At 40.4% G+C, this 24,354-nt stretch overlaps 2 protein-coding genes across 5 annotated transcripts; one reads left to right on the top strand and one right to left on the bottom strand.

Moving 5' to 3' along the window:
• Window positions 1-260: 260 nt before the first annotated feature.
• On the top strand, window positions 261-9,084 carry TIMM9 (translocase of inner mitochondrial membrane 9). 4 transcript variants are annotated; one of them, XM_042453057.1, is made up of 4 exons: window positions 261-399; window positions 4,008-4,071; window positions 4,328-4,423; window positions 8,542-9,084. In XM_042453057.1, exons 2-4 carry the CDS (start codon window positions 4,033-4,035, stop codon window positions 8,674-8,676), a joined length of 270 nt encoding a protein of 89 aa, XP_042308991.1. In that variant the 5' UTR covers window positions 261-399; window positions 4,008-4,032; the 3' UTR covers window positions 8,677-9,084. The 4 variants fall into 4 exon arrangements, with proteins under 4 accessions (XP_042308991.1, XP_042308965.1, XP_042308972.1 ...); XM_042453031.1 differs by having other exon boundaries at window positions 277-399; window positions 4,003-4,071; XM_042453038.1 differs by lacking the exon at window positions 261-399 and adding an exon at window positions 430-562 and having other exon boundaries at window positions 4,003-4,071.
• On the bottom strand, window positions 9,080-21,372 carry TOMM20L (translocase of outer mitochondrial membrane 20 like). The gene is made up of 5 exons (XM_042453016.1): window positions 20,911-21,372; window positions 17,065-17,108; window positions 13,563-13,644; window positions 10,817-10,959; window positions 9,080-9,210 (listed from the first exon to the last, which is right to left on the bottom strand). The coding sequence occupies exons 1-5, from the start codon at window positions 21,035-21,037 to the stop codon at window positions 9,178-9,180; spliced, it is 429 nt and encodes a 142-aa protein (XP_042308950.1). The 5' UTR covers window positions 21,038-21,372; the 3' UTR covers window positions 9,080-9,177.
• Between the last annotated feature and the right edge of the window lie 2,982 nt (window positions 21,373-24,354).

A 24,354-nucleotide genomic window follows, 5' to 3' on the forward strand; every position in this document is an offset into this window, starting at 1 on the left:
AAAGCGCCTGAGTTCTACACGCATGCGCGGCTCATATATCTCGTTCCCTCAGAACGCCTGAGTTAGTTCTATACGCATGCGTGATTCACTTCACGTCTCCCAGAGTTCCTGGATTTTGTGCGCATGCGAGATTCATTTCGCGTCCTCCAGCGAGAGCGCCGGAGTTGTACGCGCATGCGCGGCTCACAGCATGTCCCCGCAGTCAGTGCGCCGGACTTCAATGTTAGCGCCTGTCCTACGCGCGTGCGGAGCTGACATCACTTCCCCAATGCCAATCAGAGCTCCACGCGCATGCGCCTGAAGCTCTTCCCGCCCGCTGTGTTCCTTACCGACAGCCGCCCGGGTACAAACAAGGCCTCTCCACGAACGGCCCGGCGCTTTTCCGTTCCGTCTGTACAAGTATGTAACGAGGCCATTGGCGACATCCCCAGTTTACCATCGTTGAGTAAAAGGGAAAGGCCCGAGAGTTCTCGGGTGGGGAGGTTGGGAGTGGGGAAGTTGTTTGAGTGAAGTGAGGGGGACACTTTATAGTGTTGCACCCGCCCCATGCGGTCAATGGAAGGTAAGGTTACGCTGCGGCTTCAGCCCTCGAGAGGAATGCCAGGAGGAAGGCTGGGTGCTCCGAGGGGGGCAGGCGGAGGGGCCTCTGCTGCTCATTGTCATAAGCACAGGCCAAGAGGAGGAGGGTGGGTTGGGGAAGAAGGGATCATAGGGTTTGGAGACACCCCAGAAGGGGCCCTGGTCCAGTCCAACCCCTTTATTCTGCCATGCAGGAACCATTGACAGATGGCCATCCAGCCTCTGCTTAAAGACCTCCAAGGAAGGAGACTCCACTACACTCTGAGGAAGGAGTGTGTTCCTCTGTCAAACAGCCCTGACTCTCAGGAAGTTCTTCCTGATGTTGAGGAAGGAAAAGTGGGTGTCTCTTTACAGGGGTCACACTCTCTCAGCCTCAGGGGAAGAAACGTCAGAAAGAAACTGCTAGAACGTGGCCAGATAGCCCAAAAAACCCACAAAAAACTATGGATGCCGGGCATGAAAGCCTTGGACTCACAGCCCAACACCCAAACCATTACGCTCCTAAGAGCAGCCTGTCCCAGCCACATTTAGTGAGTGGTATTTTCTTAATGGAAGAGAAAATGTCGTAGGGAGGAAAAAACGCTTTGCCGGCTAGAATGGCTGCATGTCAGGCTCAGGGTGGCCAGATGTGATAACCGCAAAGGAGGATAAGGCACTGCAAAATGTAAGACGTTTGAGACAAAAATGGAGGGCATCACCAAATAAAAACTGAAAGCACTCATATAAATATAAATACATGCTTCTTAGTCATGCTCAAAACGAAGGACATTTTGAAATTCCTCCCAGAAGGCTGGGAATGTAGGGAAAAGGAGGAGGCCTGGTTACCTCTGGTCAAGTTGCCCTCAAGAGTATAGGAGTCAGAGGCTGAAAAAAGGTGGCAACTCTAGGATGAAAGGAGGGAGAGCTAGGAAGAAATCGGGGGGAGAAAGCTTTGCTGCTGTGTTTTGGCGTTCCTTGCTGCTTTCCAGCATTTCGCCCCAGAAGATGGGATTGGATTACAAGGATTCATGATGACCTTGAGTCAACCAAGCCCAATGTCCTTCACTGTTCTTCTCAGGTCCTGCAAATTGAGGCCCTTGACCTCCCTAACTGAGTCTGTCCATCTAGTGTGTGGTCTTCCTCTCTTTCTGCTAGCCTCCACCTTTCCTAACATGATTTTCTTTTCTAGTGAGCCATGCCTTCTCGTGATGTGGCCAAAGTACAGCAGCCCAAAACAAGAAGGCAACCTGACAATAATACTGATGGAAACACACCACCTGGTATAACGGTGGTCTATACAAATATACTGTACACCCATTCCTTCTGTCCAAATGCACATTATAAATCAGGTTAAATCCCAGCATTAGGCAAGCATAACTTCTCAGCGTAATTTTCATCACAGGAGTGTTGTAATGATAAACAAAAAGTATTGGAAAAATCATTTCCACTTGGTCCTCCTCATTTGTGGCTTAGACTTTTGCAGCTTTGATTAATTGAGGTTTTTATTAATATCTTATCTCTAGGAATCTCTAGGTCAGTGGTCCCCACAATGTGTCCTAGAAGCCTCAGCCATGTGGGCCAGTAGTCTGGGATTCTGGGAGCTGAAGTCCAGAATCCCTTAAAGGGTAGTTTGGGGACCATGCTCTAGTCTAGGTCCTCCAGTGCAGCTCTGTCAGAAGTTGGCCATAGAGTTGTGCTGGAGAACCTAGATGTTCCTAGGCATTTGTAGGCCCTCCAGCATTATTCTGTGGTCAATTTCTGGCAGATGTTGACCATAGAGTTGCAATGGAGGACCTGGAGATTCCTAGAGAGGTGTTCTCTCAGGTAAAAAGAGTAGCATTTTTTTATTTGCGTTTTTTTCCCATGTTCACTAGAATTCTTCACGCCTAACCCCAGCGAATTGAATAATCATAAACTACAAGTGTGTGCGATGAAACATTCTTATGATTAAGACATAATAATACATGTTACATAAAATATACAGTGATGCATACAGCTCTTATCCAAGGAGGACATTTAGTTCCATTCCCTTATTGGGAGGTTTCTCCTTCTCCAGTAAGACCCAAGACAAGAGTATACTGGGCACTGTATTCATCCTTTCTGTGTGTATAGAATAGATGGTAATGTTATTTGTATAGAGCACTATTATATGCCAGGTATTCTATTACTATCAAAGTACGACAGCCTTAGTTTGATCACCTTGGCTTCCAGGGAGATTTAAGGCTTCATATGTTCAAGGACCCATTTGCTTGTCTTTTTGGCTGTCCATGGCCTTCTCAGCATCCTTCTCCAGCACCACATCTCAAAAGAAGTCCATTTTCTTTTTATCCGCTTTCTTCACTGTCCAACTCTTACATCTGCATATGGTGAAAATTCAAACTTTTGTGCTCAGTTGTATATCTGTACACTTTATGATTTTGTCTAGTTCTTTCATAGCTGCCCTTCTCATTCCTAATCTTCTTCTGATTTCTTGACTGGATTCTCCGTTCTGGTCACTGTTTGATCCAAGGTACAAGAAACTTTTAACTATTTTGATTTCTTCATTATCTAGGTTGAATTTATGTCAATCCCTCTTGGCAATTATTTTTGTTTTCTTTATCTTCAGCAGTAAGCCTGCATTTGAACTTTCTTCTTTAACTTTCCTTAGTAATTGTTCCAAGTCTGTGATGTTTATTAGGGGACCCAAAATGGGCTAAGGGCTCACTGTCAAATTGTCTTGCCATTGTCACATTGTATAGTGCACTTAAGTCTAAAAGCTAAAAATTATCTCCCTAAATTTTAGGGCCAAAAAAGTGCATTGTGTCATTTGTTTTTATACGAACAGATCAAAACAAATATTTTGACTTAATTTTATATTAGTATTAGCATGTCCAATCCCATTAAGGACCTGCATTCGGCATAGCTGGTTCAAAAACAATATATAAATTAAAGGCTTTGCAGAACTTTCCCATAAATACAATGCTTCCCAGGTATGCAATATCAGAGTTAGCAAAGGTCCTTTTCATTGTGCCCCTCTCTCCTCCTTTGCTTTTATTACAGGAATATACATTTATAAATAAAGATTTATACCTATACCCAATTGGTAGTTCCAACCAGAAAAGGTACATTGAATCAGTGGGATTTACACAAGTATTGACTGATTCTGTCTGATCTTGGAAGCTGGGCAGGGTCAGCCCTGGTTAGTATTTGGATAGGAGACTACCTACTAGGTGATATAGGCTACATTGCAGAGGAAGGAACTGGCCAAACCACCTCTGAGTATTCCTTGCCTAAGAAAACACTATAAAAGTCACAGGGTCACCATAAGTCGACAGGTGACATGAAGGCACACACGCAAACAATTGCCTTGGTGGGTCTATTCTGGATGTAGCCTTTGGCTGCAGTGTTTGTATATCAGTCATAAATGTTACGGAGTAAACATTGACCTAAATATTTTGTGTTCAGTTTAGGTGGCGGCTGGCTGAGCATTAAATTATGGCTGGGCAAATATCGGAATCTGATCAGATCAAGCAGGTAAATATGGTACTATTACTCTCAACTTAGAACCAAGAGGATGCTTTTAAAATGTTTGTATTAAGTAAGAATTTGACAGTTTGGTACTCTTAGCAAATATTGTTTTTAGCATTAGACATATTTTTAATATGCTGTATAAGTGCCCTTCACTTCAATAGATGTTACCTTTTCTGTGTCCTCCTGCATCCTTTTGTGCCCAGTCTCCTGTGAAGTAAGGATCTACCCAGTTCTGAAGATCTATTTGATATATTTACAGTTCAAGGAATTCCTTGGGACATACAACAAACTGACAGAAACCTGCTTCCTGGACTGTGTGAAAGATTTCACTAGCCGAGAAGTCAAGCCAGAAGAGGTAAGTTGCAGCTTATAAGCTTTGAATTTGTTTCTGTTGGAGCTTCAGTGTGAATCAGAATGCTATCTTTAATAAAGAAAGGCGGTTAAAATCCAACTAGTAAAAAAAAAAATGCGACTTTTCAGTCTGCATAGTTATAAAAAGGAAACTCCAGGATAAGACCAAAGGCCTGTGTAGTCTAACTTTCTCTTTCAAATAGTGTCCAGTCATATGGGAGGACAAAAATGTTGGACTAAAGAAGCTCTCACAAGCGGTGCAGAAGTCTGCTGCCAGAGCTGCCATCATCTATTCACACAGGACTTTTGGTAGAGTTCGCCTCCCAGGAATTGGCAAATTATTTTCTAAAGCCATATAAACCTGCTGGTGTCCTGCTGTCCCAGATTGAATGAATGAACCTTTTATTACGGTTAAAGGCCAGCATCTATATAAAATATAACATAAAAAATAAAATAATGCACATAAAAAGATTGCTTGGGATAAAAATCTCCCAACTAGAAATGTAAATAATTCATTTCCGTTACATTTAAGAAAGCTTCATTTAAAATAAAATAAAATAAATAGAAATAAACCTTTGTGGGTTTCCGCCCTTAAGATAGAAATAGTAAAGGTAGATTAGCAATATCAGATTTTAACCAGACATGCAGTATCAGATATGACACAATATTATGTGTTTAACTTTGATCATTTGTTCTTTTCCTACAAGTGATTGCTAGTGCATAAAATTGTGCTACTTTATCAGAGTTCCAGTCTGATAATAGGTAATTTAAATAAAAAGCTTCAGATCTCCCAGGTACGTTCAAGAGTATAGGAGTGATCAAATCTCTGCGAGCATTGTCATAAAAAGGGCAATGAAACAATACGTGTCCAACATTTTCTACATCTCCTGAGTTGCAGGGGCATGTTCGCTCGTGAACAGGAGTCTTAGTAAATGTACCCTCCAGTAATGCTGATGGAAGAACGTTTAATCTAGCCAGTGCAAAAGCTATTCTATATCTGGGGATCGATAGGTTCGTGATGTAGTTTGGCACAGTAAGCGGTCCTATACTGTCCCAATAAGAAAAATAGTTTGCGGACTGAGTTCTATGGTTTTGGAATTCTGTGTCCTTTATGCGCTGCATAATGGCTGTTTTAGCTTTAGAATATCCCATAGACTGGAGGGTGTTAGTCGTGAGACCCAGATTTTGGAGTTTTGTAGTCAGAGAGTTTTTCCATTTAGATTGAAAAGTATCTGCCAAAATTAATGGCGTAAGTCCCACAGGAAGAAAAGTCAACTTTAGTCAGAAATTCACAGTAAGCATCAATATTCAGGCTTCCATAGAAATTTGTCCTGTCTCCAACCTGAGTATTACATTTGGGATGCATGTTGGAATTCTTGTAATTAGCGTGTACAACTGACAGCCATACAGCATCTGGGAAATGATTTTGCTGACAAATACTTGGATGGCTGCGGGGACATATTGGCCACCTTTAGAATAGAAAAAGGAAAGAAGTGCTTTGGTACTTCTTTGGGCACTTGCGATGGCATGCTTCGTTTGCAGATTCCATGATCCTGTTGACTGAAAGGTTATCCCTAAGTATTTGTATGAGGTAACCTGATCTATTTGATGGCCATCGATCTGCCATTTATGTTTGGTCTTTTTCTTATTAAATACCATAACCTTTGTTTGTTGTAGTTTATAGTCAACAGTTCATCTTTACATTAGATAGCAAGAGTGCTTAAGAGGTGTCTCAGGCCTATTCTAGTCTGCAATAGAAGATTAAACAGTTCCTTTGCCAGAAATTCTCTTTCCTTGATGCAAGGACTGACTGTAGAGATCTACCAGTAAGATCTTCTAAGTATGTTATTTAAGTGTCTCTCTTTTGGTCTCAGCTGCAGCGAAAATGTCCTCATAGTAATAGCCAGTTCACATATTGTGCAGCAACAAAACCAAGTATTCCAGCTGTGCACACAATGGGGAGCAACAACCATTTCTCTCTCTCTGTTATGTATATAGGGAGGATGAAGGCATCACATTTTTGGATGTACACTTGTAGTGACTACTTTTGTAGCCTATTTTATATATCAGCTATGCTTAATTAACACAGAGCTTTTTTAGTTGATGGGATGTATATAATGCTGGACTTGGCCAAATTGTATTAGATTAGAAGCTGATAGGCATAAGAGCAGTGATTCATAAGTGAACAGTAAAGGATTGTTAAGAGCCTACAGAAGGTAAACAAGATGGAGGTGGGACATCTTGCATTATGTAAATTTATTTATTTAATGTTGCCATAAATGCCAAACAGGAAAGAATGGCTTTTTAAAAAATTTTTACCAAAATCCTTAGAATAATGACTGTTGATAATGGTATAAAAGGGGATATGATGCTGGAAGGAATGCCAGAATTTTAAAACGGTGGAGTCAAAAAATTGTTCATTTTTTGTTCCATAATGGGGTTTCTCTCATTTTAAAACAAGTTGATGCAATCTTAAAATAGTGTCTCCCTAGGAAGTAAAGGTGAAGCCCGAGGAAAACTGCATGTGAAAATCTGGGCTCATCAATATTCTCTGATCCCCACCTTAAAGCTCATTCCAAATTAAATTTCGAGACATACAGTATTTTAATATTGTTTTTGAAATGTTTACATTATTAATTCCGTGCATTTTTGGAAATATCCTTCTTTCTCCTACTAACAGATTTGTGTGCATTTTTCATTGTGCACATTTCTAGCAAATTTTGTTTTGTGAATCATGTCACAAGCTCAGATCTGTGGATTCACAGAATCATAGAGTTGGAAGAGACCCCAAGAGCCATGAGGGGGAGAGACGAGGCCTGGCCTGGAAAGACTAAGAGCCCTCCCCCCGGACCACCATCTTGAGGGGGAGAGAGGCCTTGCAATTTTTTGTATTGTATTGCAATTTTTACTGTACACCGCTATGATCATTGCGGAATAGCGGTCTATAAATAAAACTTATTATTATTATCCAGTTCAACCCTCTGCCATGCCTCACAATCAAAGCAACCCTGACAGATGGCCATCCAGCCTCTGTTTAAAGACCTCCAAGGAGGGAGACTCCATCACACTTTGAGACAAATTCTACTGTCAAGATGTCCCTCCTAAAGTTGGATGGAATCTCTTTTCCTGTAGCTTGCATCCATTGTTCCGTGTTCCAGTCTCTGGAGCAGTAAAAAACAAGCTTGCTCCATCCTCAATCTGACACCCTTTTAAATACTTAAACAGGGCTAGCATATCACCCCTTAACCATCTCTTTTCCAGGCTAAACATACCCAGCTCCCTTAGTCTCTCCTCATAGGGCCTGGTTTCCAGATCCTTCACCATTTTGGTCACCCTCCTCTGGACACACTCCAATTTGTCAACATCCTCTTTGAATCGTGGTGCCCAGAACTTGACACAGTATTTCAGATGAGGCCTGACCAAAGCAGAATATAGTGGCACTATTATTTCCCTTGATCTAGACACTATACTTCTATTGATGCAGCCTAAAATAGCATTGGCCTTTTTAGCTGCTGCATCACACTGTGGACTCATGTTCTACTTGTGGTTTACTAAGATTCCTAGATCCCTTTCACACGTGGTTTCATTCAGTCATTTCATTGCATTTCATTTTTCTGCCCTAAGTGCAGTACCTTACATTTCTCTGTGTTGAATTTCATTTTGTTAGCTTTGGCCCAGCTTTCTTATCTGTTCAGGTTTTCTTGAATTTTGATCCTGTCTTGGGGTATTAACTACTACTCCTAATTTGGCGGCATTTGCAAATTTGATAAGCATGCCTTCTATTCCTTCATACAAGTGGTTCTTGGAGGTCTGAATTGCAGAAATTCTGGTCAGAATGGATTGAGATTACTTTCTCATCTCTTTGTAATTACAGTAATCATTTGTAAATAAATTACAATTAAACTTAGAGATTCAAGTAAGATTCATTTCTCAAATCCTCCATTGTAGGTATCAATACATTTAAAAATGTTACTATGAACCGTGCTGGGAAAAAAGTTTATGATGGGCAGTATGCAATTTTTAAAAGTTAATAACAAAGATGGATAGCCATTTTACAATATTAAAATATGTTTTAAAAATCTGAGTGACTACCAATGTCCTCCTGTCTCTTTCTTGATACAGATGACATGTTCGGAACACTGCTTACAGAAGTATTTAAAAATGACCCAGAGGATATCTATGAGGTTTCAAGAGTACCATATTCAACAGAATGAAGCACTTGCAGCCAAAGCAGGACTTCTTAGCCAGCCTCGCTAGAAGGCAGGGGCTTGTCGATATGAAAGAGTGCCAACAGTGATTGCATTGCACCAAGGGTGTGCCAGTCTCCACTGCTGTAGTGGAAACATTCACCAACTTGGAACAGAACGTGTCAGAGTACCACAAAGTGTGGAAGCCATCAGCTGTGGAACTAATGGAATCTGTTCCAAGATCACCTTTTACTGTGCAGTGGAATAATGTTGTTGCTGCCTTTTCTGGAGGCCTACAAACTGGCTCTGCCAGTTACTAGGTTAGAGATGGGAGAAAGCAAACACTTTTATTTTTCTGCTGTTTCTCATGCAGTGACTGTTTTAAAACACAAATGGTTTGTTCAAAAATTATATCCAAAATTGTCTAAAACAAACTTTATTTTTTATTAATCAAAGTAAATAAATGGAAATTACTGTCTTTATTGGAAGTATTTTGAAATGAAGGCTCATAGACTGTCATAAGGTCCTGCCTTAAGAGCAGCCCTTTGCGTGATGCTGTGTTCTCTCATTTCTAATCCTGTTCATTCAGTGCCGTCTCAAGCCTCTAGCAGGGAGAGAAAGAATTGACAGGTGAAGGATACAAATGCATTGAATCTTCTGAGTTCTGTTTTTTATACAATGTACTGGCTTCTGTAAAGAAAGACTTATTTCCACAGGGGACTTCTCTTAATGTCTTGTGGACCAAGCATATTTGTATCTCTTCTCTTTCAATTTAGGGGAGAAAAACACCCGCATACAATAAACTAGTTTAAATAGTCTATCTAAACAGAAGCAGGGCTGGCCTTCAATTCAGCATACACCACACTCTTTAAAGTATTGCTCATGCAGACCTAATGAATAGTTTAGGAGAATCTGATGCTACAGCAATGCTGAACTAAAGCAGGTATGGACCTGCAGGGTACCCTGAACGGGGACATTGCAAACACCACGTGAGAATAAAATAGTAATAGAAAGAAGTGAAATTGAATGTAATATCACTTGACAAAATTCTGTTCAAGCTCGTTCAGTACTAGCTCATGTGTACAGGGCTGTAAAGCAATAGTCTTGCACACTTTCATTACTGTTCAATTAATATCGTTCAGATATTGCTATAGATTCCTGCCTTCCAGGAACCGAGCCAAGACCTTGCTTCTGGGGAGGAATATCCCTACTACATTTGCCTCTTTTGTGAAAACCTGAGTACACTGGTACCCCGGGATACGAACGCGCCGCGTTACGAATTTTTCGGGTTACGAAAAAAAAACATTTAATTAATTATTTCCGGGTTACGAAGGTTTCCCCGGGTTGCGAAAAAAAGCCGGCGCTATTTTAAATGGAGCCGCGGCGGAGCCGCGGCTTTTCCCCATTAGCGCCTATGGGGATTCGGCTAACGAAAGACTTCCGGGTTACGAAAATGGCGCCGGAACGAATTAATTTCGTAACCCGGGGGACGAGTGTACTAAATTGCCAGTTTGCCTTCAGGAGTCTGAGCTATATAATTAAACAATTCCTGACTCTGCAGTGTTTCGAAAATTTGCTTTGTACTTCATGCATGAATCATGAAGTAAAAGTTTTCCTCCGCACTTGAACATGCTGGTGAATTATGAATGAATGAATGAATGAATGAATCTTTATTTATATACCGCTATTCCAATGATCACAGCGGTTTACAATCAGTTAAAATACAGTCAGTTAAAATACGAAAACAGCAAAATCCAATAAAAGAAATCCCCCCACATTAAACAATAAAATACAAGCGATAAAAATATCCATCATTCAATCACCTTTTAAAACCATTAAAACCAATAACACCAGTAACACCAAGGACATCCATTACACTACAACAACATAAAAGGAGAAGAGTGGAATTAAGGGACATGGGGGAAAGCAAGGTGGAAAAAGTGAGTCTTTAGGTTTTTCCTAAAAGACTCCAGGGAGGGGGCTGAGCGGAACTCGTCAGGGAGAGAGTTCCAAGCCTGCGGGGCCGAAGCAGAAAAAGCCCTATGTGCAGACATCACATATCTCGTGTCAGGGACTCTCAAAAGCTGTTTCCCACCCGACCGGAAAGTGCGGGGCGGATTGTATGGGGAGAGGCGGTCCTCCAAGTACCCAAGTACATTATCAAGTGATGCATCATTTGTTTGAGCTTGGAAACTTTAAAATGTACCTACCTCCACTGCATATGGAATGGTATGCAGAAGCATCTCAAATACGTGGGGTGGCAGAGTCTGTTCGAGGACTTTCAGTAGTTCGTTTGGATGTGTACACACTGAAATGGCATTGGCAAGGTGTTCAGTGCTCTTCGTGTGCTCACCTGTAATTAATTTATTTTCCTGAGTCTTGGGTCTACATGATCTTTAGAACTGCAGAAGACATTTACATTCCAACCTCAGTCAGTATCTGTAGCACTGTCGGTATCAGATGTTGCTGCCCTACATCTTGCTCTCTTCACCTACGTGGGCATATTTCTGCTTGTTCTCATAAGTGAGAGAAAAGACTGGGCAAAGGATCCAGTGGAAGAAAAAGGCAGCCATTATGTCCTATCTTGCTGCTTCAGGTTCTAAAAGTTTAACTGACCCTTCAACCTGGTACCTTCCAGATGCCCTTTCTGATCAGGGTTGTAATTCAACATATTTGGAAAGCATTTGTGTGAGAAAAGCTGGCTTAAGCACAGCGTGTAGCAAAGGAGTCCCTACTCTATACACATAGTCAGTACCACAATGCTACTACTTCTAAGAGAGACAATTCAGGCAAAGTATCCATACATCTTACTCAGCATTGAATATATAATTTCAGGTTTCCTAGATACTCCTTACAACGCTATTAGAAGGTAGGTGTACATTATTAACTGAAGCCTTCTGTGGTTCATATTCATAGCTATTTTCCTACTTCATATCAAAATAAAGCCTGATTGTTTGAACTGATTTAATCTAAAGCATAACGGGTACAAATACTGTTAATTCTTTTACTGTAAAAAGCTTACTGGTTAATGGATGTTGAATGTTGACACTCACCTTAGGGTGAAATATTGTCTGGCAGAGCCTGTTTCAGGGCAGAGGGGGATTCAAAACATTATTCAATAAAACCTCTAAGTCTTCTTGTGGAACATGGCACTGAGCTTGTACCACTGTTGTAGGAATGTATGCGGAAAAAAAGATTTGGTACAGCACTCAAATGCACACAGTTTTCTCTCATGACTAAATGTAAACTGCCTTATGCTAAATCTGGGTCTTGATCCAACTAGACTGGCAAAGGCCCTCCAAAGCCTCAACCACAGACATTTTCCCCAATCCTGACACGCAAGGTTTTTCAGTGCCTGGGAACTGAATCTAGGACTTGGTGTATGCAAAGCACGCACCCTAGTACTTGAGCATGTCCACCTCATTTCAATCAGTGCTTTTGCTCCTCACTCCTTTCTCTCTGTCATCCCAATCATTCTCAAAATATCCAAATATGCTTGAGAGATGAGCAATGATTGGTTAATACTGTATATTCAACATTATTTTCAAAAGGCATATATAAAAAAGTCTCCATTGGTTTTAGTAAAGTGCTAAGCCATACTGTTAAGGTCTTGTAAACTTTGTAGAAAAACAAATGTTGCATTTTCATGGCTTGGCAAGGATGACTTGAAGGTCTCTCATTCATCGGATCACCACAAGTCCAAATTAACTTGGCAGCAGTTAATAATAAAACAAGCTTAAGAACCTCTGAATCTATCTCCTCTTTACTAGATAATGTAGATACTAGTTTTTAGAACATTACTGAGTCTGCTAAATTCTTCCTATAATTTCAGACAATTATTGCAAGATACAGGAAACAATAATCTAGTACAGTGGGCCTTGGTATAATCTGCTGAGTTTGGTTCCAGGACACTCTTGTGGACACCAAAATCTGTGGCTACTCAAGTCCCATTAAATACAATGGCATTGTAAAATAGTGTCCTTGTATGACATGGTAAAATCAGTTTGCTTTTTGGAATTTATATATTTTTAAAATACTTTAAATGCTCGAATCCATGGGTGCTTGAATCGATGGATAAAGAAGAATCCGTGGATATGGAGAGATGGCTGTTTATGGGTGGCTATGCTTCAAGTTGCAAGATCTACTTCATTTTTTACCTTGCACTTTAAAGCCCACCAAGCAAACCAAGGGGGAAGACAGCAATGCAGGCAGGCTGTACCTTTGAGCACACAGTCATCCCAGGAATTCCTGATCAGTACCAGGACCAAGGCAGTAGATTCTTTTACCTAGAAATCTGGTCTTAGTTTTTCTCCCCTTAATTTGGCAGATATAAACATAGATCCTGAATTATCTCCAGCCTACCCCAACAAATTTTCTAATTTACAGATTAATATATTAATTAAATTTAATTTTTCTGTTCTTCAGATCTTTCCTGGCAATATGAAGTTAACCTGAGCCTCATATAAAATTACAGCTCCAAAGCTATGTTTAGAAATAGCAGAGAGAAGCAGAAATCAAGGCTGTCTTATTAGCAAGATGAGAGCTGTGCTGTCTCCTGTTTTTTCAGTGTCCTTTTTAAAAGAACAAAGTGGATCTCTGGGTTGCGATTTGGCAATTCCATATTTAGCCAAATTTTAAGCTTTTTTTTAAATTTTTAACTCAGTCCTTGAGGGGAAGTACCACACAGAAGAGAGATTATAGCAGCCTCTTTCACTTGCGGAAGCAAATCCTTTACTTCAGTTCTACCTATAATGTTCACAGAGAGGACTACAAACAGATAGGAATACTGTATGATTGCAGTTGTCAAAATAATTACCTAGCTCATCTCTGTGATGAATATACTGACTGTGTATGAATAGTAATGGATAATTTTCAAGCAATTTAATATGTGTAAATGTATACATATGTACAGTACATAGTTTCTACCACCACCCTTATGATTTCTCTTGTCCTTACCTATTGCCAGCCATTGCTCTGCCAACTGTATCTCTTGCAGAAAGAAATCTTGTAGCTTTGCAGTATCTTTCAGCTTGCGAAACTAAGGGTATTATAAACATTTTCATCTTAGACAAATTATGCATTGACTGATTAGTCTGAGTGTTAATGAGAAAATAATTCTGATATATATAAAGAAATGTTAATCCTGCAAGTATTTCTATACCCGTGTTTTGTAAATAACTCTAATGCTTTTAACAAGGCTTCTGTCTCTGAGAATACTCTACCTGAAACTGGAGCATCTATAGAACTACCTACCATCATGTAAGAAAAAAATGTGCTATTTCTGTCATGGCCTTTGGAGCTGAATACAGTTCCCATCCCTGCCTAATCAGGATTATAGACGAAGGTAGAACTGACAGTTTGTTCAGTTAAATAAGACATTCATCCTGAGTGGAAGAATTATAGCTAATCTCCATATTCATTAGTAGCAGGGGAAACTATTGTTAAGAAATGGTGCATTTCTTTCAGATGTGCAAAACTGCACCTGTGCAGAAAACCCCCCAGGATCTGACATCTGACCAAGATCCTTTTTGTTAGCAGCCATTAGAAATATAATTCCAAGTTGCAGACCATCTAGCTGCCAAACACTTGTGCCTTGTAGTTTATTCACAACTGCTTCAACTTTAAGGAGAAAATGTATCTTCAAATTAATATTAATCTCACTCCCGTGGGCAGTCACAGGGCTCCACGTTATGCCCACATATGCACAGATGACATAGAACACTTGCTCAGATCCACTCAGCTTGCGATAGATTAATGGCATCTTTATCATCTGGATACGTGGACAAGAATCATTTCAGAAGTTTCACCAAGAATTCAATAACCTTTACACTAGCCTCAGGATGGGTTCACTTTCTTGATATTACTGTGCAACTACAAAATAGTTGTAAAATATTACTATTTTCCAATGATTTACTATGCAAAGGGATCTTGTAGCACCTTGGAGACTAACTGAAAGAAAGGTACTGCTAGCATGAGCTTTTGTAGGCTTGAGCTTACTTCCTCAGATGCATGGAGTGGAGAGTCCAGAAACAGTCCCACGTAGCCCGAAAAACCCACAAAAAAGTATGGATGCAGGGCATGAAAGCCTTTGACTGCATGCGTCAGTGACTAGTTAGATGCATGAAGTATTATCTAGTATTTCAGACAGTAGGCCTATTACTGCAGAAAATGTGGTAAGAAACCTTTATTCAGATTTCTCCTCTGGAGACAAAACTGGAACCTATTGATGAATTATCGGTATAACCCAGCCATCCTTTGTTCTCAGCTTTTGTTCTGCAGTGGTCATTTTAAGGTTAATGACAAAGCATCCTGGGAGGATGAAGTTTTATTTCAGTACTTTTTTAATATTACTATTTCAGATCTCTTATTTGTAGCTTAATTGTGTGGATACTGGCTTGTTATTTTGTTTGGATATTGACCATGTCTATGAGATAGAAGGCAGAAGGGATGCATGCAGCGCATGCATAACATGCTAGGGTTGCAGGGCGTGTGCATGCGCTGCCCCGAGGTAACCCTAGCACATTGTGGACACACCACAAAGGGCCCATCTGGAAAGAGTGTACGACTGGTTAGTATTTAAGGTGCCTTAGGACTCTTTGCAGAGGCAGCATGGTGTAGTGATTTCAGTGTTGGACTGCGACTCTGGAGACCTGGGCTCAAATCCCTACTGGGCCATAGAAACCCACTGGGTGACTTTTGTCAAGTCACACGCTCTCAGCCTCAGGAGGCAAACTCCCTCTGAACAAATCTTGGCCATATTCCCACTTACAAATAAATTGCTTTGCGATCCGAATCAATGGATTGGTTTGACAGCGGAGCGTAGTTCACACTACATTTGCCCCGATTGAATTTTCTTGCTGCAAAATAAAATGAAATCACCCACATGTGGTTCACATTGATGAATGAATCAGTTCAAAATGGATCCGCTTCAGCCGACCAAAGGGCAAATTTAAATCAATTCCAATCCACATCTGGTTCACACTTGTGCAGAACTGATTTATCCAAAAAGACGTGGAAAAAATCAGCATGAAAAAGAATTGGCTTAAAGGGGTCTATCACATGGCCCCCCATCTCTGAATTGCTTCAGCGATTCAGTTCAAGTGCAAACCAGGGTCATTTAAATAGGTTCAAACCGATTTGCAATCTGGTTTAAAAGGTAGTGGGAATGAGGCCCTTGCCAAGAAAACCCCATGAAAGACTCACTTTAGGGTTGCTGTAAGTCAGAAATGACTTGAAGGCATACAAAAAACTAGGAATCTTTGCCAGGCTAAGGAGCTATCCCTTTAGCAAGGTCCATTCTATCCGTCACTATTCCACAGTAACTCTTGCTAAACTGAATGTGAATTACTGCAAATTGAGCGTGTATAGGATTGCTGCCTTCATGTGTAACCTTCTATAATATGCTTATACCCTAAGATTTATAACCTAAACTTATTAGTTTTGGGGGGCTAGGAAAGAGAGTCACAGACATAAATAAGACGAAAGCCTATTATTATTATTATTATTATTATTATTATTATTATTAGTACTTCTTAAGATAAGAGTTGGTCTTCTGTTATGTTGTTGTTGTTGTTATTGTGTGCCTTCAAGTTGTTTCCAACTTGTGGCGACCCTAAGACCCTATTATGGGGTTTTCTTTGCAAGATTTGTTCAGAGGTTAGATATTGCCTTCCCTATAACATCCTTGCAAATATTAAGCTGTATTTTAAATTTAATATACTGTACCATCTTGAAATAGGGTTTCCAGTTCAGGACGATCTCAGGCCCAAAGATTTCAGGGCCAAAACCAAGGCTTAAGGAACAACCCCTTGTGGTATTACAAGATTGGTGATACCACTAAGTATGATACATTAAGCAGTAACCACGATTGCACACATTATGCCATTCTAATCAAAAAGCACTAATAAAATGAGGAAAATGTACACCCAGATACTTTGCAAAGTAGCATTGTTGCCCTGATCTTCCACCCTGAGGACTGGAGAAGAGAGCCCAGGGCCAGGCAACCCTAAATGGGAAAGTGGTATAATTTCCAGTGATAGAGAGCTAGTGTGGTGCAGCTGGTTGAAATATTGGACAGAAACTAGGAGATCCAGGTTCAAGTCCCTACTAGCCATGAAACTCACTCAGTAGGTAATAGTTTTTGGTGAGTTTTTGGACTACTGTATGTGGCCCTTAACATGCCAGCCACAGATGCTGGCGAAACGTCAGGAATAAACTCTTCTAGAACATGGCCATATAGTCCAAAAAAACTGAGAAAAAACTATGGATGCCGGCTGTGAAAGCCTTTGACTTCTCAGTAGGCAATCTTTAGGAAACTATTTTATCTCTGCTTGACCACCTTCACATGTTTGTTGTGAAGATAAAGCAGTAGGGACAGCAGAGCCATGCATGCTGTCTTGAGTTTATTGGAGGAAAGGTGGGCTATACATGAAAATAATAAATAAATGTGATATTTCACCTTTGTATCACGCTCTTTTGCCTTTTCATTCTCTTTTCTTCTTTCTGTAAGAATAACATGGAAGTTTCTACATTTAATATTCCAGAACTGTGAGAACTTTAAAGCTGGATCACATGGTCATTTGTTTTCCAATTATGGATTCCTTTGAATGTAAAAGACTAATAACAAGCAATGCAAGACATCCGTAACTGCCTCTCCTGGTATCCTTTGACCACCCAAATGCAATTTTTATGAATCATAACCACCTTGAAACAGATCAGCACACAGCAAGAACAACAGCAACTACCTACTTTGGGGGACCCCAGGGAGCTATAAATGTGACTAATGACTTTTTAAAAGTAGCCTTCAGATCTTGCCATCGGAAGGAATGTGGGCGGCAAATAAAATTACAGCTAGGCATTTCTTCAAAGCAGGTGAGCGCCTAGGTAGTGCTTAGTCACTAAACTTTAGCATGTGTTTAAAGATGCCCAAGTATATGCAAGTTTTTCAAGTTGACCATTTTGGGCTGGAAAAAATGTTTCTAGCTGCAATCTGCAGTGAAGAAATAATGTAATTTGACATGGCTTTAACTGCTATCTCTAAATGCTATGGAATCCTGGGATTTGTTGTCTGTGGTGTTACCAGAGCTCTCTGAGAGAGAAGGCTAAATAGATCACACAGCTGCAAATCCCAGAATTCCACAGCCTTGAGCCATGACAGTTAAAGCGATGTCAAACTGTGTTATTTCTGCAGTGCAGATGGAGACCTTGACCTGAATTTTGAGGGGGAGATGTGAGGATTCTGGGGGGTCTGGGAACCACCTCAGAGCCATGCTTTCCCAACTCTTTAATTTATAGGTTCTTTCTTCTCAAAGAGCAATTTAAACTCCAGCAGTTACTTCAAGAATTAAAGTTTTTTTCATCTGAATACTGGTAACTGCATCAAAACTAGCAGTTTTTGCATTTTTCTCTGACCCCAGCCAGCAGTGCAAAAAAGAACACGTACTTTATTTCTGAAGCTGTTCTTAAGAGTAAAATGCTATTAAGAGAATACGTGTGAACACATTTTATGACGTGACCAGGGGTCCTATTTGTTTGTTATATTTATTTCAAGGATTTATACCCCGCCTTTCTCCCACAATGGGATTCAAGGCGGGTTGCGCTCTCCTTTTCCAGGGCATGTGCTACATTTCAACCTTCTGTCCAGGAGGAATTCCAAAATGTCCTCAATTTTACGCATGACTAAGAAGCATGAATTTATATTCAGATTAGTGTTTTTAGCTTTTCTTTTGTAGTATCCTACATTCTTATTGAGCGTCTTACACTTTTCAGTGCCTTGTTCTCCTTTGCAGTTATGACATCTGGCCACCCTCAGCTACCCATTTTCTGGCCCTGGTCTCTGGTAAGCCAGTCTTCCAAATTTTATTTTGGAAGGTTTGCAGGCAATGCTTTTTGGTACCAAAAAAAAAAAAAATGTTGTTTGTGTGAGTTGGTTGAATTATCCTTCTGCATGTTTCAGATGTATTTCTTTTGAGATCTCCTGAAATCTCTGAGGTTGTCATCTCACACATACCTATTTAGGAATAAGCATAGTTGTGTATTAAGGGATTGCTTCAATTTATCACAGGAGTTTATCACACAAAGGAAATCAGGAATATATATCGTGAAATATCTCGGAAAAATCACATAAATCTTGTATATACACTTAACAAGATTCCCTTTTGCCAAAAAAAATAAATAAAGAATGTCCTGTATTTTGGGGTGTGAGTCCTTCAAAAAGCCATAATTCTGTCAATTATGAATGATAAACCAGATATCTGTATTTGAAAGATGCTTAATGACTTTAATCTATAAGGTGGGTTAGTATGTATGTTGCAGTGGAAGAAAATTACAAGAGGTATTGTTCGCAGGGAGATGTATTTGGGAAATGTGGGTAGAGAGAGTGTCTGTTAAGAGACTCACCTGAGATTAATTGTAGTACAGGTGGGTTAATAACGCTTTATTAGCTTTTTGTAGAAAATAAGATGTTTTTGGTAAACCTACAATGTCTTTATTAAGTAGACTATAAAGAGGAGGAGAGATATAAATGGAGCATAAGTTTATAAAAGAAGATGGGAAGTCACTCTTTCCATTTCTCTCTTTTGCAATTTCTCTTTCTCCCCGCTCTCCTCATTCTCCGCTTCTCTATCATGTATTGATATTGGAAAATTCAAAAATAATGTAATGTAGAGGTACAGCTGAACTGAAAGAAATTATAAAAGATCTAAAGTTAAAGATGAAATAACTTGTCTTGGTTTTTGGTTTGTGAATATTATTTTTTAGTTTGAGTTTGTATTAATTTAGAGATTCAGTTGAAATGAAGGAGACTATAAAATATGAAGTTAAACTGGCAAGGAAGAGGAGAGGGATGAAAGTCATTTATATCTCCTTTTTGTTTCTTTGTGTGGATTTTTTGTTTGTTTATTTGAGTTTGTATCAATTTAGAGATTTGGTTGAAATGAAAGAGAGTGTAAGATATAAAATTATACTTGCAGAGGGGGAAAGAGGAAATGATTTGTATGGTTTTTTTGTTTGTGTGTGTGTGTGTGTGTGTGTGTGTGAATTTTTTTAAGTCTGAATATTATGTACGGAGTGCTGAGTATTATGTACTGAGTATTTGTATTATGGTTTTAAAGACTGATTGATTTAATAAGGCTATTTGTAATTTGTAAGCCGCTTTGTGTCCCAACTCTGGGATATAAATAAATATAGTAGTAGTAGTAAAAATATATTTTAAAAAAGAATTAAAAAGAAATTATAGACAATCTACTCATTTTACCAAGAAACACATTTTTAACTGAAACTAATACTTTGATTTGAAATGTAGGCAGACCATAAACTTCTTAACAGCTATTTCTATGAATTGTGAGCCTGCAATTCTTGCTGTTTTGAAAACTGGCAACACAACATGAGGGCAAGTGAAACTGTGTGTGTGTGTGTGTATGTGTTTCTGTGTGTTTGTGTCCCCTTGTGTCTTTTTGTTCTATTGTCAACGTCACACCTCTGAAGAGTTGCTGTGGCACAACTTTGGTGCCTGAATCTGCGTCCACACTGCAGAAGTAATCTGATTTGACCCCACTTTAACTGCTATGGCTCAGTGGTATGAGTTTTTTGGGGCACCAGAGCAAAGAAAAAATAAAACTCTGGTGCCCCAACAAATTACCATTTTCACAGCATGGAGCCATGGCAGCTAAAGTGGTGTCAAACTGGATTATTACTGCAGTGGATGCAGCCTGAAGGGGGGAAAAAATAGAAGGCCCACTTTCCTTGCGGCCTCCTGAGGCGTCCATTCCCCGAATCCCATAGTACTGATCCATGGCAGTTAAAGTGGTGTCAAACTGGATTCTTTATGCAGTGTGGATGCAGACTGAGGAGGGAAAAGGTGCACTTCACTCATGGCCTCCTGAGGCGACCATTCCCAGAACCCACAGCGTTAAACCATGACAGTTAAAGGTCCAAAACACACTGCAGAAATAACCCTGTTTGAGACCGCTTTAACTCTTCTGGCTCAGCGCTAGGGAATCCTGGGGATTGTAGTTCATTGTGGCATCAGAGCTTTCTGACAGAGAAGGCTAAATGTCTCATGAAACTACAGTTCCCAGAATTCCCTAGCTTTGAGCCAGGGCAGTTAAAGCGGTGTCGAACTAGATTATTTCTGCAGTGTGGATGATCTTGAAGTGGAAAAAGGCACTTTCCTCAAGGCCTCGTGAAGCAACGATTTCTAGAATCTCATAGCACATTTAAAGCGGTGTCAAACTGGATTATTTCTGCAGCGCGGATGCAGCCTGAGGCCTCCTGAAGCGAAACCACAACCATCTTCACCACTCACTTTCCCTCAGCCTCCGCTTGAAGTCAGGGGCGCCTCGCCGTTTGCGGTCAAAATAAAGGCAGTAGCCCAGCATGGCTAAGCCGCAGGCGCCCGCCAGGAGCCAAAAGAGAGCCTTCCGGAAAGACATGGCCGCCCTCGGGCCACTTTCCCCGAACCTCAGGCGCTTGTCTTAACCGCAATTGTTCCCACACAAATACACAGCCACCACAGAGCGAGGATAAAGCCCTCCTTTCCTCACATGCACAGCTCATGTGTTTGCACACTGAGAAGGGGTCAGTATGGCCAGAGGGTCTAACTGAAAAGGAGGACAAGGCGCTCGCGTTTCAAGAGAAACGGAGGACGTGACCAAACCAAAGGGGTTTATCACACTAGAGGAATCCCACGGGGAAAACGGGAGCTAAACGAGATTCGAACTTTAAACGAAACTTGAAAATGTAGTATTATTTATTTAGCTTATCACACTATTTAGTTTATCACACTAGGGACTGCCCAAGTGAAATAACGCAAAGTTAATCCGAATGCAAAGCAGAGAAAAACGGAAGCTTTTTCTACTTTCGGATTGTTCCGAGAATAAAAAAACTGCCGGTTTTCTCTGCTTTGCGTTCGGATTAACCTTGCGCTATTTCGCATTAACAGCGTTGCCGTGTGATAAACTTTGGGCCTTTTCAGGTTTTCAAAAGCGTTCCCAGAAATGGCCCCTCCTGGAACACATCGGGAACCCGAAGGGAATGCCGGCGGCAGCGGCAGCGTTCCACCGTGTGGTAAACTAGCGTTCTGGGCCCCATCGGGTTCCCATCACGCTCCGTGCGCGCCCGCGCTCGTGCTCGTTAGAACGCATCGGGGGACGGTTTTGCCCCCATGCGATAACCTTCTAAATCTCGTTTAACTCCCGTTTTCCAGTGGGATTTCCCTAGTGTGATAAACTCCAAAGTTAAAAAGGCTTAAATGTTGATTTAGATTATAAGCCTGAGGGTCTGAATAACTATCCGTAAGCCGCTCTGAGAACCGTTAGGGCTGAAGAGCGGGGTATAAATACAATCAATCAATTAATTAAAATTCATGCTTCTTAGGTCCAGAACACACGGCAGAAATAACCCAGTTTGAGACCACTATAACTGCCCCCTGGCTCAATGCTAGGGGAATCCTGGGAACTGTAGTGTTTGTGAGACATTGAGCCTTCTCTATCAAAGAGCTTTGGGGCCACAATGAACTACAATTCCCAGGATTCCCTAGCACTGAGCCAGGGCAGTTAAAGCAGTCTCAAACTGGGTTATTTCTGTAGTGTGTTTTGGATCTTAGTCCTGCTCAAAATGGAGGCCCCTTTGGAAACTAGTCCTGGACGGAAGGTTGAAATGCAGGACGTGTCCTGGAAAAGGAGGATGTCTGGTCACCCTGAGGAGGGATTTCTTCTTCTTCTTCTTCTTCTTCTTCTTCTATTTAATAATAAGAATAATAATAATAATAATAAATTTTATTCCACCACAACCAATATTTTATTTATATCCAGCCTTTCTTCCAATATAGGGACTCAAGGCGGTGAACAACAAGTATAAAGCAATACGATTTAAAAATCATACAACGATATTATATATATATATATATATGTGTGTGTGTGTGTGTGTGTGTGTGTGTGTATGTAAAATTTAAAAACCAGTTAGACAATTTTAAAAGTTAAAACAGTTATAAATTAAAATACATGTTAAAAATACAAACCATTAAAATTTTATATAGATAGCACAACATTAAAAAACAAATTAATTTAATTAACAGATTAATTTAATTAAATTTGTTTCTCCTGAGGGAATTTTAATGGCGACAAAACCTGCCCCAGTGTTTAAAAAGTGAGGGAGAATAAGGGTGTGAGATAGGGAAGAGTTTAGGAGGACATTTTGAGGCTTGGGTTGTTGTTGTACGCCTTCCAAGTTGTTTCTGACTTATGGCGACCCTAAGGCCCCTATCATGGGTTTTTCTAGGTAAATTTATTCAGAGAGGGTTTGCCATGGCCATCCTCGAAAGCTGAGAGAGTGTGACCCAGGGGGTTTCCATGCCCCAGGGTAACCAGATGTCCTCTTTTTCCAAGACATGTCCTACATTTCAACCATCTGCCTAGGAGGAATTCCAAAATGTCCACCATTTTGAGCACAATTAAGATGCATGCGTTTATATTTATATGACTATTTCTAGCTTTTCTCTTGTAGTCTCCTTCATTTTTTCTTGAATGTCCTACATTTTGAATGTCCTCCTTTCCGACTGTGTAGGAAGGGGTAGCTAATACCCCAGAGATGGTTGTTGTTGTTGTTGTTGTTGTTGTTGTTGTTGTTGTGTGCCTTCATGGCTTATGGTGACCCTATAATGAACCTGTAATGGGATTTTCCTGGAAAGATTTATTCAGAGAAGGTTTGCCATTGCCTTCCTTTGAGGCTGAGAGCATGTGACATCCTCAGGGTCACCCAGTGGGTTTCATGGCCAAGCAGGGAATCGAACCAGGACAGGATCAATGTTCAAAATGACCTTAACAGATTAGGAAACAAATTTCAACAGGGAAAAATGAGGCCAAAAAATAATAATAAAATGCAGATACAGGATGGAGGACACCTGGCTTAAGGATACAACATGTGAAAGAGATCTAGGAGTCCTAGTAGACCATAAGTTGAACATGAGTCAACAGTGCGATGCGGCAGCAAAAAAGGCTAATGTGATTTTAGGCTGCATCAATAGAAGTATAGTGTCTAGATCAAGGGAAGTAATAGTGCCACTCTATTCTGCTCTGGTCAGGCCCCACCTGGTATATTGTGTCCAGTTCTGGGCACATAGTTTTTTTGTGGGGTTTTTTGGGCTATGTGGCCATGTTCTAGAAAAGTTTGCTCCTGACGTTTCGCCTGCATCTGTGGCTGGCATCTTCAGAGAATGCTGGCATGGAAGAGAGTAGAGTGTGTGTGTGTGTGCGCGCACGCGTCTGTGTACACATACATACATACACACATACATTGTGTGATCCTGGGTAGGAAGGAGTGATCTCCATGTTAATCTGTATTGTTCTGTTGTGGATGGCCAGGCCTCAGGGTGGGAGAATATGCAAAGAGGATTAGTGTCTGCTTAATTAGTGATCATTGTCTGCTGGGAAAACCCACCCTGGATGGTTTTCATTTGCATTTACTGTGTCCTGATTTTGCTGTTTTTCAGCACTAGTAGCCAAATTGTGTTCACTTTAAGGGTTTCTTCTTTCCTGTTGAAGTTGTCCAGGTGTTTGTGGATTTCAATGGCTTCCCTGTGCATTTTGACCTGATAGTTGTTGGCATGGTCCAGAATTTCAGTGTTTTTAAACAGCATTTTATATTATTATTATTATTATTATTATTATTATTATTATTAATTATGGTATTTATATCCCGCCCTTCAGCCCTAATGGCTATCGGAGCGGCTTACAATTATTATTTTTAATTA

Source organism: Sceloporus undulatus, chromosome 1 (genome assembly GCF_019175285.1).
Source record: "Sceloporus undulatus isolate JIND9_A2432 ecotype Alabama chromosome 1, SceUnd_v1.1, whole genome shotgun sequence".
In the NCBI taxonomy this organism is placed as follows: Eukaryota; Metazoa; Chordata; class Lepidosauria; order Squamata; family Phrynosomatidae; genus Sceloporus; species Sceloporus undulatus.

Bases quoted from the DNA above. Each gene is read 5' to 3' on its own strand.
- TIMM9 (XM_042453057.1), top strand. From the start codon at position 4,033: ATGGCTGGGCAAATATCGGAATCTGATCAGATCAAGCAG. The intron at 4,072-4,327 runs GTAAATATGGTA...ATATATTTACAG, and splicing joins AATCTGATCAGATCAAGCAG to TTCAAGGAATTCCTTGGGAC. The intron at 4,424-8,541 runs GTAAGTTGCAGC...TTCTTGATACAG, and splicing joins GAGAAGTCAAGCCAGAAGAG to ATGACATGTTCGGAACACTG.
- TOMM20L (XM_042453016.1), bottom strand. From the start codon at position 21,037: ATGTCTTTCCGGAAGGCTCTCTTTTGGCTCCTGGCGGGCGCCTGCGGC. The intron at 17,109-20,910 runs GTGAGTGGTGAA...TTATTCTTACAG, and splicing joins CAAGCGGAGGCTGAGGGAAA to AAAGAAGAAAAGAGAATGAA. The intron at 9,211-10,816 runs GTAGGTACATTT...TCTCCCTGCTAG, and splicing joins CCATTCCATATGCAGTGGAG to AGGCTTGAGACGGCACTGAA.